This window comes from Mesoplodon bidens (assembly GCF_964165515.1).
Source record: "Mesoplodon bidens genome assembly, chromosome: 14".
Classification (NCBI taxonomy): Eukaryota; Metazoa; Chordata; class Mammalia; order Artiodactyla; family Ziphiidae; genus Mesoplodon; species Mesoplodon bidens.
The window spans coordinates 68,773,746-68,794,370 of NC_138170.1; the positions used below are offsets into that span (position 1 = coordinate 68,773,746).

A 20,625-nucleotide genomic window follows, 5' to 3' on the forward strand; every position below is an offset into this window, starting at 1 on the left:
AATTGTGCTGTTTTTTTTTTTTTTTGCGGTACGCGGGCCTCTCACTGCTGTGGTCTCTCCCGCCGCGGAGCACAGGTTCCGGACGCACAGGCCCGGTGGCCACAGCTCACGGGCCCAGCTGCTCCACAGCACGTGGGATCCTCCCGCACCGGGGCACGAACCCACGTCCTCTGCATCGGCAGGCGGACTCCCAACCACTGCGCCACCAGGGAAGCCCAAATTGTGCTTTTAAAATGTCCTAAGTCAAAACCATCTCTATAGAGATGCTCTATGTCTACGGTATTCAGAGCTCTCTCAAGTTAACAGTTGTGTGTGTTTAAGCTATAATCAAAATTGCTTCACAAGCAAAACCCTGGCTTTGCCTGAAGCCTATTTCTGTATGAAAGTAATATAATATGTTTTTTTATTTAGCCAAGTTAAAGATTTGGCTGGATTTTTCAATTTTCTTAAGAGAATCTCAGCCCTGTCACACTAATTTCTGGAATTACATTTCTTCAGAGGGTGAAAAGTGCCAAGACAAGAAGTAAAGAGACTAGGGGCTGATGCTGGGGATGGTGCAAACAAGTGAAATTTTAAACAGAGTAGAGGAAGTGAAGGGAATAAGGAAGTGAGCCATACAAATACGTGGGAGCAATGGTATTCCAAGAAGGGGAAAGAACAAGTGCAAAGGTCCTGAGGCATGGTTGAGGAATAGAAAGGAGATCAATGTGACTGGAATGGAAGGAGTGAAGCCAGACTAGTAGGAGATCAGAGAGGTGGTAGGGCGGGAGTGCAGACCGTGTAGGATCTTACAGGCCTCGGCTAGCGTCGCAGCTTTTCCTCTGAGTGAGATGGGAAGTCTATTGGAGGGTTTTACGAAAAGAAATAACTTAATCTGGGTTTAAAAAAAAATTGTTCTGTCTACTGTGTTAAAAATGGGTGTGTGTGCAAAAGCAGAGTTAGGAGGTAATGTAATACCTATCCCAAAAAATGACGTTTAAGAATAACCATCTAATAGACTTGCTATCAATTCTTCTATGTTGCATCCTTAAATTAGGTTAGACTACTAAGAGGCCACACACACAGACACGCACATTTATGCATTTGTATTTATGTATTTATACACCTTCTTAGACCACAATTTTATCTCCATTATCTCAATATTATGTCAACAAATTAGAATCATTACAAATAGCTTTATGAAAACTTATTGTGTATTAGTTATGACCTGTTCTTTCCTGCTTTCTTTACATTATTTCTGAAAAGAATAACTTACTTTTTTTGTTGGTAGCCCTCCCTCCCTGCCCTTTTTGTGTTGGACGCCAAGAAGTTTATAGGTAAATTTTACAAATTAAGCGTAGCAAATGAGTTGTCCTTTAGAGACAGTATATTTACATTTTCCATTTTTCTCAATTCCAAATTCTTGTTTTATCTTCTATTAATCTATTTAGTTACAAATTGCCTTAAAACAGATGTAATTATAAATGTTTTCATGAAAAAACAATAAAAATTTGTCCTATCACAGTAGAAATAGTTTAGTTCTTTTGTAAATTGCAAAAAGAAGTATAAATTAACTAATAATTCTATCCCATTAGAGAGGGGTTAAAGTTTCCTACCTAAAATCCAGGCTAAAAATGTACTTATCCAAGACAAAGAACATACCGGGCTTCCAGTAGTGTCTAACAGCTATAATGCAGGAGGGATAGAAAACTTGCATTTCAATTTTTATCATAAGTAATAACAATTTAGGGAAAAAATCTTCCACAGCATTCTGCTATGAATACCACCCCCAGCACTGTCTAACATTCTTGGAACACTGTTATACCCAGGTATTTATATGGCTCACGTCCCCATTCATTCACACTACACAATTAGCAAATTATATACACACTTCAGTGTTAAATCTATGACTAAATTCTCCACCAAGAAAAAACACACTGCAAAGAAACTACTTAGCTAAATCTAAATCAATGGCAGCTGGAGAGGAAATTTTATTTTTATATTACTATGCTGCTTAGTTATGAAATACTGATATAAAAGATATTGAAATATTAATGGCCCTTCTGAAAAAGTAATCATGATTTCAAAACAAAATCAGAGTTTTTGTTTTGATTGATGGCATACTACTCCATCTGTTCTTTGATTTTTGTCTCCTCCATCTCCCAAAACTTCTTACACCCCCTCTTCCTTCTTTTTATATGCTCTCCTTGCTAAGTCTTTTAAAATTATCCTCTTCCTGGTTCCTCCTAATACCAATCCCTACCAATTGTTAATGCAATCAACAATTTATTTCAAACCAGAGAGGGAGTCCCTGCCTCACTACCTCTAGGCTAATTGGTGACCCTCTGCCCAGGGCTAAAAATAGCCACAGTTGCTAATTCATGGTCAAATTTTTTTTAGGTTTGCATAAAACCTAAAACACATACACCCAGGTCTAAATCAGCAAAAGCAGGTGTTTATTATCTGAAGAGCAATTAAACACTGTACATATTCACATTATCTTTTTATGTCCCATATTACAGGTTTTAGAGCCTGTTTTCAAAACCACTTGGTTTTCCTCTCCTATTAAAATTTTTTTCTTCTCAGCCTATGTAGTATAATCAGATTTCTGAAATTATGAATCAATGGCAATAGAATTTTCCTTACATAAAATGACAGATGCACAGCTAAGAGAATGTTGTAAAATCCTATTTTTTCCCACTGACATATAATGAAAGGAGTGATATATTCCTAGGAACTAAAAGAGCTTATTTCCTTAATTGTTAGTCCCACACACAGGGTCAAAGAAGCCGCGTGCTCTAGCTGCTATTATGACAGTTATTTTTAGTCTGGACACTGACAGTACCAGAACAGGCCAGAGACAACATCAAGCTGCTCGGCAAGGCAGAGACCCCAAATTTCATAACTTTGTGCTTTTGGTAACATAATGAAGTTATTTACTTTATAAATTAGGATGTTAAATTTCTCACATTGAGTTTTATTTTAACAAGGACTGGATTTCCTCACAGATATGCAACTTCTCTACACCCAAAATACCGTGAGTTTAAATTATGCTCATCTTCATCGCCCCAAACGGGTCAAAAGTCAAAAGCCTGATACCTACCCTTGCAGAGCTTACATTACAGTGGGGACAGGAACAAACAAGTAAATAAATATGTAATTCCAAATTGTGATAAATGTTAACAAGGTAAACAGGGTGGAGTGATGAAGAATGACGTAAAGGGGAGGGAGGCAGTAATCCTGATAGTATGATCAAGGAGGTCTTCTCTATAGAGGTGATGTTTAAGGTAAGTGAGAAGTGAAGTATGAACAGAAACCAATCAAACAAAGTCATTCAGTCAACAAATATTTATTCAGCATCTGTATCTGCCAGGGTCTGCTGTAGGGGGTGGTTACATAACCACAAATCAGACAGATGGCATCCCCACCCTCAAAAAGCTGACGTTCTAGTGAGGGGAACAACAATGAACACATTTTTTAAATATGGTAAATTTAGATACTAAAAAAAATACTATGACAAACATAAACTAAGATAAACATGATAGTGCCTAAAGGACTGGGGTGGCTTTAGTCTGTCATCATGCAGGTCCTCTCTCAGAGGCTAACAATGAACTGAGATTGAATGAGAGAAGGCAGCAACACAAAGATCTGATAAAAAGCATTCCAAGCAGAAGGAACAGGTGAATAGCAAGGGCCCACAGATGGGAATATGCTTGGCATGTTCAGGAGAGGAAAAAATGACCACAGTGGCTGGAGCAAAGCTGGTAAGAGATGAGGTCAGAAGGGGCAGTAGCCAGAACCTGGAGTTTTCAAAGTTATTTCTGTTGAAATGGGAAGCCTCTGGAATGGAGTGGTACTTCAGAATGCTTAGTCTATCTACACTTGGGTGGGTTAAGGGGTACGTACCTACAGGGTACGTACAAAGGTCCTAAACTGGAAAAGAGCTTGCCATGTTCATGGAATTGAAAGGAGATCAGCTGTGGGTAGAGACTATATATACAGGGAGCACAAAAGGAGGTCAGAACAGCGGGCAGGGGACCACTCTGTAAACTGTGGAAAGGAGTTTGGATTTGGAATTTCGGCTTTCATTCGAAATGCAATGGAAAGTCAAAATGGTTATAAATAGGGGAAGGAATGACAACCATGATCATATTTATATCTGAAAAAGGTTACTAAGGCTATTACCTGGGAAAAGTACTGGAAGAAGGCAAAAGGGGAAGTAAGGACCTGTTAGAATATTAAAAGCCTACTGTAATGGTCCAAAGAAGAGGTAATGGTGGCTTGAACTAGGGGGTAACAACGGAGACATCAGATTGTATTTGGATTCTAGACATATTTTAGAGAGAGAAAAAATAAGACTTGCTAAATTGGATGTTGGGGTTAAGGGAATGGGAAAACTCAAAGATGGCTCCCGTGTATCTGGCACTTTATGTAGGTAAATGATTAATTTCTCTACAATATGATACTAACTGGTTGCTGGTAACTGTGCAGATATTAAAATCTGCTGCTGGTACAAGATACAGATGTTGGCAGTGGCAAACATTTCTGACCACCCCCCCAAAACGGAAAAGGCAGACTTAAAGTAACTCACTATGACTGTTTTCCTGGCAGGACCCACTACTCTACGGAAAATGTAGATAGCAAAAGATACTTTGGTAGAAACTTTCTAGAGATCTGGGATTTTAAAAACCATAGCTAGCTGCTTCTCTATCAGCCAAACAAGCTAATTTCAGGCCCACACACCTGTGCCTTGGACAGGTGAGACCCTTATGCAACAGTTAAACTAAAAGATTCCTAGAAAGAAATGAGTGAAGACCATTCAAGTAAGAAAAATAAGACAAAGCTTTAGCACAGACAAAAGAAAGTTTCCAAAACTAATATTCAATCACAGAACAATTTTTCATGCTGAAACAAGAACCTGAATATATTCATTCAAACTAAAGAGAGATAAAACTCACTGTGCTTTTTAGTAGCAACTGGAAGCAAAGCACTGAAGTTGAGAATAGCATTTTGAATTTTGGTATCATCATAAGTTAAGAGTAATGGGGTTTTTCATCCTAAAAGCTTTCTTGAATCACTGCAGCATATCCCAGCAGATCTCTTAACCTGGAGCTACATGACTTTTTTTCTCCCTGGAATATTAACATGCATATCAACTCAAGCAAAGAAAACAAAATCAGCTGGCATAATGTTAACCTCTTGAAAACTATTAATCACAAATTTTAACCAGGCACTCATTCCTATCTTTATAAGAAAATGGATATTCAAAATTAAAAGCAGGGCCTCCCTGGTGGCACAGTGGTTAAGAATCTGCCTGCCAGTGTGGGGAACGCGGGTTCGAGCCCTGGTCCGGGAAGATCCCACATACCGTGGCGCAACTACGCCCATGCGCCACAACTACTGAACCTGCGCTCTAGAGCCCGCGAGCCACAGCTACTGAACCTGCGTGCCTAAGAGCCCGTGCCCTGCAACAAGAGAAGCCACCGCAGTGAGAAGCCCGCACACCAGAACGAAGAGCAGCCCCCGCTCGCCACAACTAGAGAAAGCCCACATGCAGTGACAAAGACTCAATGTAGCCAAAAATAAATAAATAAATAAATCATAATTTAAAAAATAAATAAAAGCAGTCAATTGTATACATGAAAACCTAAACTACATCAAATTTTCCTTCTAAAGTGTTATAAACTCTAAATTATAAATGTTGCCATTTCTGTGCTATCCTTGATTTTATAGGTACACTAGAAATCTTTTCTAGATTAATCTTGAAGGCTACACTGGAGGACTTATTATTTCAAAAGAGCACTTTCTGAGGAAGGCTCTCTTTTTAAAAACAAGCGTTAGTTACGTGTTACTCTTTACTTCTAAAAGCTACAGAAACTAAAATGGTAAGAGGAGGGAAAAATGTTTAAAGCCACAGGTCAAGAAACAGAAGGGAGAGTCTGTGGAGGACAGAGTGTAGGAGGAGGAACAGGACATATTCAGTAGGGCAAAGGTTTTATATATTGTATAAAGAAAAATATATCTTAAAAAAATATATTGTTTTGTATGTTCCTGTTTCTGTTACATACACACACATATACATGTACATGTGTATTGAGTCACAGAGTCACAATGTAAAATGTATCTTACCTACTGTCAAAAAAGTTTGAGAATTATTGGCTTAAGTAATAATTGTATCCCCTATACAGAGGGGATACAGTTAAGAGGAGAGCCAATCAGTCTGGCAAGGCCTAGGAGGGGGCTTGAAACACAAATGTTACATAGGGACAAGGTCGGAATAAGACGTGAGGGGCTGGCTGAAATTCAGAATAAGTAATTGACATCCTTTCCCTTGAGATCACTTTAATTATAATGAAATAGAATATGAGGCATTTTTCATTTGCTGGGTTATTTCCCAGTTAAAGAAAAGAAAAAATCAATGATCATGAAGTGGGTTGTGCTTCAAAGAGAATCACTAAATTTAGGAAATGCTTTAAAATGTCTAGATTTTATTTAAATTTGTATTAAATTTTAAAGATGTTATAAAAGATTGTACTTCTAATTACATGGTCAGGTAATGAAGACATTCTGGTTAGACATACCCGACTTCTAATTATACCTAACTTTTTGAAACTGTCTTTTGGATTCTGGGACATTGTTCTCTCCTAATTCTCCTTTCTAACTCTCCAACTATGGGTTTGCAATTTCCTTTGCTAACTTGTTCCTCTGCTCAAATATGTTACCATTCTTAGGGCTCTAGCCTCAACATGGGAGATCCCCAAATAATAATACCTACGATTTCTTGAACATTAATTATGCACTGGAGACTGCTCTAAGTGCTTTACCTGTATCACTAATCCTCATAACCACTCTATGATATGTCCTATTACAGTAAAACCAAAGATTAACATGAATTCATATTTACCACAACTGTTGACTGGCAATGAAGAAAGAAAAATGATAGTTACTGGAAAGAGCAGCAAAATCAATTGACAAACTACTATTTATAGGAGGCAGTATAGCAATTAAGAATGTCACTCTCAACCCTACATTCTGAGCATGTAATGCATCCCAGCTCTGCTATTTACATGCTGTATGACCTTGGTTAAATTATTTCAAAATGCCTCCATTTCATTATCTATAAAATAGGAATAACCCAAGAGAAAAGAAAGCATTTGCCTATACAAAGATCTGTAGCAGCTTTATGGTGAATAAACAAGTTGTGATTTATCTTAACAATGGAAAACTACTTAGCAATAAAAAGTAATGAACTTATTGATATACATAAAATCACTGACAGTTTTCAAAATAACTACGCTAGGTAAAGAAGCCAGACCCCTCCCCTCAAAAAAGACAAAGAAAAATAACACATTATATGACTGCATTTGTATATAGTACTAGAAAATGGAAACAGGTCTATAGTGACAGAAGGCAGAAAAGTGGTCCCCTGGGGACTGGGGATAGGAAGGCAAATTACAAAGAGGCTTAAAGAAACTTCTGAGGTGATGAATATGTTCATTATCTTGACTGTGGTGATGGTTTCACAGATTTATATATATGTCAAAGCTTACCAATCTGTATACTTTAAATATGTGTAGTTTATTGTATGCCAGTTATACCTCAATAAGGCTGTTTAGGAAAAGAAAACAAAAGGAATAATATATCTCTCACGGTCATTGTGATCACCTAATATTCACTGAAAAACGCTGCTACTATAATTTTAAAGTCTATGATTCATACCTGAATACAAATTTAAAGAATTTTATTGTGCTTCTATGGGGCAAATCCTATACAAACTAATGAAACTAATAATGCCTATAAAAAGTTATAAACACATTAAATACATTTTTAGCTTAAGACTCTCCAAACAACAAAAAGATTATATTAATTTTTATATAGTGTTTCTGAGCAAAATATTGTGCTAAAAGCATTACCTAGATTATTTCATGTAATCCTTATAACAATCTTTTGAGATAGGTGATATTATCTCCATTTTACATATGAAGATATAAGGGCCTCACGGTGGTATGTAACTTACCCAAGTTCATACTGTAAGTAGAAAAGGTAAAACACTCAAGCCAGATCTCACGGACTCCGAAGTCCATGGCAACAATTTTTTTTTACATCACTGAAAGAAGGTCACCTGACTACTGGCTTAGAATGGGAAGTTTCCTAGAATTTAAACAGTTGACAAGGAAGGATTTCACTGCCTAACCTTCAGAAACTTAACATTCTACTACATAAAGTGAATAAATTAGCATTACTTACCATATCTGTAGCTTGATCTTCTTTCCTTGTAATTCAACTGTTTTGATCTTAAAGTCTATTCCTACAACATAGAAAAAAAAAAGGTAAGTTGTATCTATGGCTCTGAACATGGCTATACTAAAATTAATTGGTGTAAAAACACACTTTCAAAATTTGTTTGTTTGGTTCTGGAAATCTACTATGTATGCAATTCTGAGCAGAAGTGTCCGACTGTAAACCTGTGTGATATAAGATCCAAGACAGTAGAAGAAACAGTTATATACAGAGAGATTTTACAATTAGGAAATGAAAAAAAAATTTAATATCTAATATTTTAATGCAAAAGAATAAAAAGATGTTTCCTATTAGCAAAAAAACATAGGCTTCACTAGCTTGCGGAAAAGAATACTACCAGGGATAAAGAGGGTCATTTCATAATGATGAACAGGTCAATGAATTAGAAAGTGTAAAAGTACTAGATGTTTATGCATCTAGTAACACAGTGTGTCACAGTACATGAAGCAGAAGTATTATAGGTTCCCCAGGATCTGTCTACTCTTTAACTAACTAAAATCTTCAACTTGGCCCTTTCAGTTTGTTTCCCGTACCCGATTAAAAGAAAAAAAGAGGGCCATTTGTCTGACACTTACAAACCTCAGACTATGTCTACAGCCCATATTTTTGTTTCTCTAGGAATTACTGAGAAAATCGTCCTAAAATGACCTGGTTGTCAAGAACAACTCTGAACAGGACTGAACAATCCCAGTTAGGCATAGAATTTGTTAATTAATCTTAATGACAAACTTGACAACCAATACTATTTCAGAAAACTTTCCTGAATAGAAGTGAAATTAGGACAGTCTGAAAGCTCTAAACCCTTTGTGATGGAAACCAGGTAACGCTGGAAAACTTCCAAGAATTTAGACTGTTTTAAGCCATCCACCTAACTGTTCAAGACAGAAACCTCATCCTAGACTCCATGAGTTTCCCTCTCCATCTCATGTTGTCTATCCTCAAAAGAATTAGCAGCAGTTGAAGCAGTTCTTCATTCTTTTCTGCACAAAAACTCTGCTAGTGTTTCTACCTCTCCAGCCACTCGTCAATCTTCATTATTGGTTTCTCCTCATCTAACTTTTCTAAAAATTAGAGTGAACTTCTTTTCCCTGATTTTATGGTTTTAAATTCCATGTACACACTGGCAACTCTCAAATTTTATATCATAGCCCAGACTGCTCCCCTTAACTCCAAACTTAAGATACCGAACTGCTTATTGGCTATCTCCAAATCTCATCTTTCACAAAGACTAAAAGCAAAAGTCCCTAAAATAGTCCATAAGGTCTTACACATTCTACCCACCTCCCCCTGTTCACTCTGACCTCAGCATTTTCTATATCATCTTTTTAAAAAATATATTTACTTATTTATTTTTGTGTTTGTTTGTTTGTTTTGCGGTATGTGGGCCTCTCACTGTTGTGGCCTCTCCCGTTACGGAGCACACGCTCCGGACGTGCAGGCTCAGCGGCCATGGCTCACGGGCCCAGCTGCTCCGCGGCATGTGGGATCTTCCCGAACCGGGGCATGAACCCGTGTCCCCTGCATCAGCAGGCAGACTCCCAACCACTGCGCCACCAGGGAAGCCCTACTTATTTATTTTTAAAATTTTGGCTACACTGGGCCTTCACTGTGGCATGCGAGATCTTTAGTTGCAGCATGTGGGCTCCTCAGTTGTGGCAGGCGGCATGCATGCAAGATCTAGTTATCCAACCAGGGATCAAACCTGGGCTCCCTGCATTGGGAGTGTGGAGTCTTACCCACTGGACAACCAGGGGAGTCCCAGCCTTTTCTATATCATCTTACTCTGATCTAGCTAACGGTACTGGTTTCCACAAGTTGTTCCACACACAGGTCAGGCAGATTCCCACCTCAAGGCCTCTGTATATACTGTCCTCCCATCCTGGAATACTTTCTTCTCCATCAGAGCTCCTTCCCCTAGTTAACATATCTTAAGCTGCAACTTTTCCTCATGCCCCTTACCCCATGTCCATTATCTGTTAATACTCCCTTAACCCTATTCCTTACTTTTTAATCTTTAACATTCCTTAAATATACTGTATATATTTACTTATTCCTTTTCTTTTTCTGCCTCCCTTTGCCAAATATAAGATCCAACAAGGGTAGGGAGTTTTAGCTGTTCAATTCTATTAAATTCCCAGCACCTAGAGCTATGCCTGACATATAAGCAGGCATTCAAGAAATCACTGTTGAATAAACAGATAAATGACATTTTCTAGAGAAAATAAAAGGGTCCCTGAGAAAAGACACAGATACTTCACCTTTAGGGTGAAACTCACCACTTGACAAGCTCCACACTTGCCTACTTAGCTTCCAGTCAGCTTTTTAGAGCTTCAGGCAAAAGCATGAAGGACAAAGTTCCAATAAGATATCAAAATAAAAAAGCAAAAACAAACAAAAAAGGGAACCTGGAGGAAACAGGGGCAATACAAAGGAAAAGATATAGTTCTTTTTATTTTCTCAGAACGAGATGGGGGGGTAGGGGGAAGAAACAGTAATCTGAACTAGAAAACTCCTGGAAATTAAAAAGGCAGAAATAATATACTCAACAGAAAGGCTGTAAGGGAAAATTAAGATCCCTCAAAAAATACAACAAAATGACAAAGAATGGAATATATGTGAGATATGATAATACCAGGAGATCTGACATCTAACTCATAGAAGTTCAAGGAAGAACAGAGAAAATGACACACAGAAAACAGTAATCTAAAAATTATGCAAGAAAACTTAACAGAATCAAAGGAGTCTATTTTAGACCGAAAGACTCACCTAGTGCCTAGCATAATGAATAAAATAAGATCTATACCAAATTATATCATCATGAAATTTCAGGGCTAAAGATAAATTCCAGGAATAAAGATAATATTATAAAAGCTTGCAGAGAAACAAACCAGGCCATATTAAACAATCAAGAATAACAACTCTGAACTACTCAACGGCAACACTAGAATCCAGAATACAAAAAGGTAAATAAAAAGTATTCTTGGGGGGCTTCCCTGGTGGCGCAGTAGTTGAGAGTCCGCCTGCCGATGCAGGGGACACGGGTTCGTGCCCCCGTCTGGGAAGATCCCACATGCCACGGAGTGGCTGGGCCCGTGAGCCATGGCCGCTGAGCCTGCGCGTCTGGAGCCTGTGCTCCGCAATGGGAGAGGCCACAACAGTGAGAGGCCTGCGTACCGGGAAAAAAAAAAAAAAAAAAAAAAAAGTATTCTTGGGCTTCCCTGGTGGCACAGTGGTTAAGAATCCGCCTGCCAACGCAGGGGACATGGGTTCGAGCCCTGGTCCGGGAAGACCCCACATGCCGTGAAGCAACTAAGCCCGTGCGCCACAACCACTGAGCCCGCACACCTAGAGCCGGTGCTCTGCAACGAGAGAAGCCACTGCAATGAGAAGCCCGTGAACTGCCACAAAGAGTAGCCCTGCTCACTGCAGCTAGAGAAAGCCCACGCGCAGCAACGAAGACCCAACGCAGCGAAAAATAAATTAATTAAAAAAAAAAATTCTCAACCTATATCCAGCCAAAATCAAATAAGAGTAAAAAAAAAAGGCATTTCTAAAGATGAAAGATCTCAAAATATTTAGCTCTCGTGCATCTTTTCTAAGACAGCTACTAGGAGAGATTGCTTTACCAAGAATAGGAAGAAAGGGGCCTCCCTGGTGGCGCAGTGGTTGAGAGTCCGCCTGCCGATGCAGGGGATACGGGTTCGTGCCCCGGTCTGGGAGGATCCCATATGCCGCGGAGCGGCTGGGCCCGTGAGCCATGGCCGCTGGGCCTGCGCATCCGGAGCCTGTGCTCCGCAACGGGAGAGGCCACAACAGTGAGAGGCCCGCATACCGCAAAAAGAAAAAAAAAAAAAAGAAAAAAAAAAAAAAAAAAAAAGAATAGGAAGAAAAAAAGTCCAGCAAAGAGAGTGATACAGGGAATTCCCTGGTGGTCCAGTGGTTAGGACTCAGTGCTTTCACTGCCGTAGCCTGGGTTCAATCCCTGGTCGGGAAACTAAGATCCCACAAGCGGGTTTCCCTGGTGGCACAGTGGTTGGGAGTCCGCCTGCCGATGCAGGGGACACGGGTTCGTGCCCCGGTCCGGGAGGATCCCACATGCCGCGGAGCGGCTGGGCCCATGAGCCATGGCCGCTGAGCCTGCGCTCCGCAATGGGAGAGGCCACGGCAGTGAGAGGCCCGCGTACTGCAAAAAAAGAAAAAAAATGAAGATCCCTCAAGCCATGCAGCACACCCCTCCACCCCCCAAAAAAGAGTGATGTAAAGGGCAGTTCAAACTGGCCTAGAGAAGCAACCAGTTCAGGAGAGAATTGAGGACAGAAAACAACAGGACAGAATAAAATGCTTAAATGCAGAGAAAGTGCCAAGAGGTATGCCTCCTAAGAGAGGGAGGGGATGAAATGGTGTTAATGGAATTTAAATGAAAAGAAGAGTTCAGAGGGTCTGGCAATTCTGTTGTAGAGTTTGGGATAAAGTATGAATAGTGCCTTGAAATCTAAGCATATGTAACAATGAAGGGACTGTAAACTCAGTAAAAACAGAGAGCTGTCCAAGAAAGGAAATGCAATTATAGTATGCTACTTGGTTTAGCAGTTAACAAAACGTGTTATAACTATTTGAGAAGATGAAGGGAGAGGCACCAAGAATGCCTCATGGTATTAGAGTATTCCAATTCTCATCTTCCATAACAACAAGAGAAAATTTCTCAAATTAGCCTTTTTAAAAGTTAAAAACATATGACTAGGGAATATGGGGTTGAATATCAGAAGTAAAGGCCAAAAAGTGTTTGGGAAAGGTAACAAACAAGTGAGCATGGGGCAAGGATTTATTGTTGCTGCTGCTGTGGTCATAGGCCTTAAAGTACTAACTTCTAAAACTCTGTAGCTATTACATTAATAGAAACAAAAATTAGGTTAAGAGAGGAGGAGGTATGTTTACAAATGTTCTCTCCACGACACAAACACTCCGACTTGATCACCGGACTTCTAGCATGGCCCCAAGCCACCCCTACAGTCTCATTCCTTCCAGCCTTCTTTCTACAATCACTCTCAAAAACAACTTTTACAACTGTGCACTTTCCCAAGTAAATACCTTAGTCACTCCAGCATGTACTTTCCACACCCTCAAACATAGGTTGGAAAAACCTATATCTAAGATAGAGTAGAAAAGTTTTTGATACAATTTAAAGATTAGGGCAAAATCAATAACTCAGCTGCCAAGAGAAGCTAGGAGAACCTATCACCCTTTAAGATTCTGCCAGGAAGAATCAGATTCTCCTGCAACACTATCATTTGTTAAATTACCACAGACTAGAGCAAAATCATAGGGTTTGATCCAACCAGCGATTCTTTTCCAGCTTTTGCTTACGTAAAAATATACTAGAGGGGCCTCCCTGGTGGCGCAGTGGTTGAGAGTCCGCCTGCCGATGCAGGGGATACGGGTTCGTGCCCCGGTCTGGGAGGATCCCATATGCCGCGGAGCGGCTGGGCCCGTGAGCCATGGCCGCTGGGCCTGCGCATCCGGAGCCTGTGCTCTGCAACGGGAGAGGCCACAACAGTGAGAGGCCCGCATACCGCAAAAAGAAAAAAAAAAAAAAAAAAATATATATATATATATATATATATATACTAGAGGAAATCCCCACTTTTTACAGATTCCTGGGACCCAGTTCAAACGAGTATTTCAATTTACCACAGTCTAACTCATTTATCAATTTTCAGTTGCTCAGGAAAGTGAGAAACAATATCAGGCAAAACATTTGCCTTAATGATGTTGCACCATCCAGTGGCAAGAAAAGTAACTGCAACTTCTAGTCACTATAAATATCAGTTCGCCAAAGCCTGGCTTCTGATGACACACCAATAGTAATTAATGCAGGCAGAAACAACCTATATAATAAACTCCAGACAACCAAAGTTCAACAACTTATAGCTAAATGATCAATATCTGTGGTTTTTAACAGGTGAAAATCAAGTGTTTTCACCACACCAGGAGAGGAAATAGGAATGGCATACCTACAATCCTTTGCATGTAGCTTAGTCTGAAATTTAAAAGACCAGGTCTAGTCCTAGCTCTGTCATTAACAGCACAAATTTTGAAAAGGCCATTTTCCATAATGGACATCTCCATATGGATGTGAAAATGGAGAATGCAAGAAAGTTCCCTCTGAAGATCCTTTCATTTAATAGTAATAGCTTAGTAAACACTTTGAGAATTTACAATGTGCCAGGAACTGTTTGTTTTTTGGGGTTTTTTTTGCGGTACGCAGGCCTCCCACTGCTGTGGCCTCTCCCTTTGCGGAGCACAGGCTCCAGACGCGCAGGCTCAGCGGCCATGGCTCACGGGCCCAGCCGCTCCGCGGCATGTGGGATCTTCCCGGACCGGGGCACGAACCCGTGTCCCCTGCATCGGCAGGCGGACTCTCAACCACTGCGCCACCAGGGAAGCCCCCAGGCACTGTTTTAAGCCCTCCGCATAGATAACTCATTAAGTCATCTGAACAATCCTAGTCCATACTATTATTTCCATTCTACAAATGAAGAGTGAAATAAAAACCGATAGCAGCAGCAAAAGAAAAATCAATTAACACTAATATTCACTGGATAATTAAATATTGTAAGCATTTCACATATACTATCTCATTTAATATTAACAAAAATCCTCTGAGAAAGTACTAATATGCCTATTTTATTTTATTTTACTTTGGCCGTGCCACACAGCTTGCAGGATCTTAGTCAGATCAAGGATCGCACCCAGGCCCCGGCAATGAGAGTGCCAAGGCCTAACCACTGGATCGCCAGGGAATTCCCCTAATATGCCTATTTTATAGAAGACAAAATATACAGTAATTTACTTAAGGTCACAGAATTAATAGGCGGCAAAAACCAGGACTCAATTCCATGTCTGTTTGATTGCAAACCATACATGCTCTTAACCTATTTTCTACTGAGGTAAAATTCACATAACATAAAATTTACCATTTTAAAGTGAACAATTCAGTATATTCACAATATTGTACAACCAGCACCTCTATCCAGCTCCAAAACATTTTCATCATCTCAAAAGGAAACTCCATACCCATTAATCAGTGGCTTTCCATCTCCCCTCCCACCACTCCCCTGGAAACCACCAGTCTGCATTCTGTCTCTATAGATTTACCTATTTTGGATATTTCATATAAATGAAAGCAAGTAACATGTGACCTTTTGTGTCTGGCTTCTTTCACTTAGCATAATGTTTTCAAGGTCCATCCACATTGTAGCATGTATCAGTCAGTACCTCATTCCATTTTATGACTGAGTAATATTCCATCATATGTATATACACCATTATCTGCTTATCCACTCATCTGTTGACGGACATTTCGGCTGTTTTCGCCTTTTGGCCTTGGTAAAGTGTTGCTATGAATATGCATGCATATGTGTTTATATGAGTACCTGTTTTTAATTCTTTGGGGTATATACAAGAAGTGGAATTGCTGGGTCATATGGTAATTTTGTTTAACTTTTTGAGGAACCACTGTTTTCCACAGCAGCTGCACCATTTACATTTCCACTAGCAATGTATGAGGGTTCAATTTTTCTACATCCTAACCAATGCTTATTACTTTCCTTTTTGTAAGTCATTCTAGGGGGTGCATATGAAGTGGTGCCTCACTGTAGTTTTGATTTGCATTTCCCTAATGACTACTGATACTAAACATCAGTTCACATGCTTGTTGGCCATTTGTATACCTTCTCTGGAGAAATGTCTTTTCCAGTCCTTTGCCCATTTTTAAATCAAGTTATCTTTTTGTTGTTGAGTTGTAAGAGTTCTTTGTATCTTCTGGAAAACAGAGTCATATCAGAAATATGGTTTGCAAACATTTCCTCCATTCTATAGGCCGTCTTCACTTTCTTAATTACCTTTGATGCATCAAAGTTTTTAATTTTTTTTTTTTTTTTGGGTGGTACGCGGGCCTCTCACTGTTGTGGCCTCTCCCGTTGCGGAGCACAGGCTCCAGACCCTCAGGCTCAACGGCCATGGCTCATGGGCCCAGCCGCTCCGTGGCATGTGGGATCTTCCCGGACCGGGGCACGAGCCCGTGTCCCCTGCATCGGCAGGTGGACTCTCAACCACTGCGCCACCAGGGAAGCCCCAAAGTTTTTAATTTTGATGAAGTCCAATTAAATGATCTATCTTTTTCTTTTGCTGCATGGCATTAACTACTGATTTTAATTTTTGAAATGAATGAGACAGGATAAGTTCCTGGGAACTGAGAAATTACTGACAAAACCAAAGCTAACTTCAACTCTTCCAACTACATCCTAAGATGTAATAAAGGGATAACACAAGCATTTCTAGTGCAATGTAATATATATGTATTATCTACAAGCTATTTCACATTATAGTAATGTGTGTTACAGAAGAATAAACCACACTTACTATATACTTGACACTGAATGAAGCAGACAAAATCCTCTGTTGAGGGGATTTACATTCCAGGGAGAGGAGACAAAAAAAAATAAAATACGTGAGGAGAGTGTTTCAGGCAGAGGCAACAGTGCACAGGGTCTGAGGTAGAAATATGCTTGGCATGTTCAGGAAAGATAAGTAGGAGTTTGGGTACAGTGATAACGAGTCTTCTGATCCATGAACATGGTAGAGCTCTCTCTTTTTTTTTTTTGCGGTACGTGGGCCTCTCACTGCTGTGGTCTCTTCTGTTGCGGAGCACAGGCTCCAGACATGCAGGCTCAGCGGCCATGGCTCACGGGCCCAGCCGCTCTGCGGCATGTGGGATCTTCCCGGACCGGGGCACGAACCCACATCCCCTGCACTGGCAGGCGGACTCTCAACCACTGCGCCATCAGGGAAGCCCGAGCTCTCTGTTTATTTGGGTCTTCTTTAAGTTCTCTCAACAGTATTTTGTAGTTTTCAGTGCCTAGGTCTTGCACATATTTTGTTAAATTTATCCCTACTTCATTTTGTGGATAATACCGTAAATGATAATTTTAAGTTTTTTTCCAATTGTTTTTTTTTTGCTAAATATAGAATACAATTTATTTTTGTATTGACCTTGTAGCCTGCAAACTTGCTACATTCACTTATTAATTACAGTTGCTCTTTTTTTGCGGGGGGGGGTGATGGTGGCTTAGAATTTCAATGTATATAATCAGGTAGTCTGTATAAAGGCACTTCCATATCATCTTCCTTTTCAAGCTCTATGACTTGCTTCTTTCCTTTTCCTTATTGTACTAGCTAGGACCTCTAATATATTGTTGTTTTGTACTGGATCCTCAAAAGAGAAAGCTTAGACTGAAAGTTTCACCATTAAAGTATCGTGTTAACTGTACATCATTTAGTTGGTTGAGGAAATGTCCTATTCCTAGTTTGCTGAGGTATCATGATGCAAAATGAGGTTGCATTTTGTCAAAGGGTTTTCTATACGTATTAAAGATGTTCATGATTTTTCTTCTTTATTCCATTAAGATGGATAATTAAAATTGATTTTGAATGTGAAGTCAACATTGGATTCCTGAAATAAATCCCACTTGGTTGTGACATATTATTCGTTTTATAAGTTCCTGGAATTGATTTGCAAGTTAGATAAGAGTTCTTATATACATGTTCATGAAAGACATGTCAATGATCATTAGGAATAGGTCTCATCTTTATATGGTTTTAGTATCCAAGATAAAGCTGGTCCCATAAATGATTTGGAAGTGTGCCCTCCTCCTATATTTATTGAAGTAGTTTAAGATTGGTATTTTCTCCCTTAAACATTAGATAAAATGCACCAGTGAAGCCATCTGGGCCTTGAGGCTTCTTTCAGGGAATTTTAAACTAACAATCAGTTTCTTTTTATTTTTTTTCTATTTTAATTTTTAAAAAAATTTTGGCCACACCACACAGCATGCGGGATCTTAGTTCCTGGACCAGAGATCAAACCCGTGTCCCCTGCAGTGAAAGCGTGGAGTCTTAACCACTGGACCGCCAGGTTAAGTTCCTCAATTTCTTTAATATATGTCTACCTAATCAATTACTAAAGAGGAATGTTGAAACATCCAGCTATGTAATTGTACATTGTCTATTTCTCCTTCCAATTCTGTCAGGTTTTGCTTCAGGTATTTTGAAACTGTTATTAGGTATATAAATATGATAAATTGACAACTTTATTGTTCTGAAAAGTCTGTATTACTGTAAAGTCTGTATTTATCCCTCACTCTGATATCTATTTCGTCAAATATTAATAGTCATTTGAGCTTTTTTATGATTAATAGCTTATTAGATATACCTAATTTTTTTTAAGTGGTTGCACTAGCATTTATAATATACATTTTTAACTTAGGACAGTCTACCTTCAAACAGTATTATACCACTTCTGGTATTAATGTAAGACACTTATAGCAGTATACTTCCATTTTCGCCTATTACTGGGCTATTTAAAAAACCTTTTTTCTTCTACATGTTACACTTCTACATTTTCTAAATATTATGAATCCTATAAAACATAAAAATCTTTGCTTTAAATAGTCAATTGTCTTCAAAATAAACTAAAATGAGAAAAAAGTGTTTTATATTTCCCCACATATTTACCATTTCTTAATCTCTTCCTTCCTTTGTGCAGATCTGAGTTTCCATCTGGAATGATTTTCTTCAACCTGAAAAATTTCCTTTAACATTTGTAATAGTGCAAGACTGCTGGCAAGAAACTGTCTCAGCTTTTGTATGGAAAATGTCTTTATTTTGACTTCATTTTTGAAAGATATTTTTGTTAGGATTAAATTCTAACTTGATAGTTTTTTCCTTTCAGAACTTTAAATATGTAATTTCACTGTCTTCTGGCTTGCATTGTTTCTTTCTCCAACTCCCCAATTTGAGGAAAACTGTAGATTTAAGAAATTTTTTATGTTGAAATTATTTTACAAAAAAGTTGCAAAAATAGCTCAGAGTTCACATATACCTTTCATCTAAGCTTCTCTTAATGTTAACACTTACATAACCATAGTACATTTATCAGAAACAAGAAAGTAACACTGGTACAATGCCAACTACAGAGCTAATCCACCAGTTTTTTGTTTTTGTTTTTGTTTTTGTTTTTTTTACTAATGTCACTGTATTCCAGAATCCAATCCAGATTCCCACTTTGTATTTAGCTGTCATCCATCCTAGTCTCCTCAAATCTGTGACAGTTACTCAGTTTTTTCTTGTCTTTCCTGACCTTGATACTTTCGAAGAATACTTGTCAGGTATTTTGTAGAATTCTCCCTCAATTTGGGTTTGTCTGCTGTCTTCTCGTAATTAGAGTAAGGTTTTGCATTTTTTGGTAAGAATACCACAAAACACCACAGATGTCATGTTTTGCCTTTCTTGGTTCATTATATCAAGTATATATTGTGGATGTCTTCTTTCTATGATATTAACCTTAATAACTTAGTTAAGGTGGTATCTACAGAGCTTCTCTCCACTGTAAATTTGCTGTTTTTCCCTTTGTAATCAATAATTTCTAGGAGAAAATACTTTGAGACTATGCAAACGTTTCTCATCGTACCTTCACCCACTGATTTTACCTTCCACCACTGGACTGCCTGTGACAACTATTACTGCAGTATTTGCCTAATGGTGATTTTGTTTCAGTCACGGTTTTACACTTATTAATTGGAATTCTTCATTTATGATTTGTCCCTTCTACCTACCAACCTACCTGTTTGTTTTATACATACCAATATGGACTAATGGCTATTTTACTCTATTGGTAGCAATGCAATATTATAATTATTTCATTACAGCTTTGGACATTAGAAGCTCTTTCAGGTTGGTTCTTACAAACTTTTTTTAAATTAATTAATTTATTTTTGGCTGTGTTGGCTCTTCGTTGCTGTACACAGGCTTTCTCTAGTTGGAGCAAGTGGGGGCTACTCTTCATCGCGGTGTGCGGGCTTCTCATTGTGGTGGCTTCTCTGGTTGCGGAGCACGGCTCTAGGCACGTGGACTTCAGTAGTTGTGGCCCGCGGGCTCAATAGTTCTGGCTCGAGGGCTCTAGAGCGCAGGCTCAGTAGTTGTGGCTCACAGGCTCTAGAGCACAGGCTCAGTAGTTGTGGCGCACAGGCTTAGCTGCTCCGCTGCATGTGGGATCTTCCCTGACCAAGGCTCGAACCTGTGTCCCCTGCATTGGCAGGCGGATTCCTAACCACTGAACCACCAGGGAAGCCCGGTTCTTACATACTTTTGACACATCCCATCCCTTTCTGAGCACTTCTTCATTTTCTGGCACCAAAGATGCTCCCATATATCCCAGTTCTGGAATCAGTCAGTTCTTTTTAAGAGTCCTGGTTCCTTTTGTTGAAAAACTGAATGTAGAGTCCAAGA

General features: G+C 39.1%; 1 protein-coding gene across 1 annotated transcript in view; it reads right to left on the reverse strand.

Annotated features, from left to right (window-relative positions):
• Positions 1–20,625, reverse strand: part of RAB10 (RAB10, member RAS oncogene family) — a 77,848-nt gene that overhangs the window by 16,739 nt on the left and 40,484 nt on the right. The window contains exon 2 of the mRNA XM_081254993.1: positions 8,227–8,287. Coding sequence (XP_081111119.1) covers positions 8,227–8,287 — 61 coding nt within the window. The remainder of the gene's footprint in view (positions 1–8,226; positions 8,288–20,625) is intronic.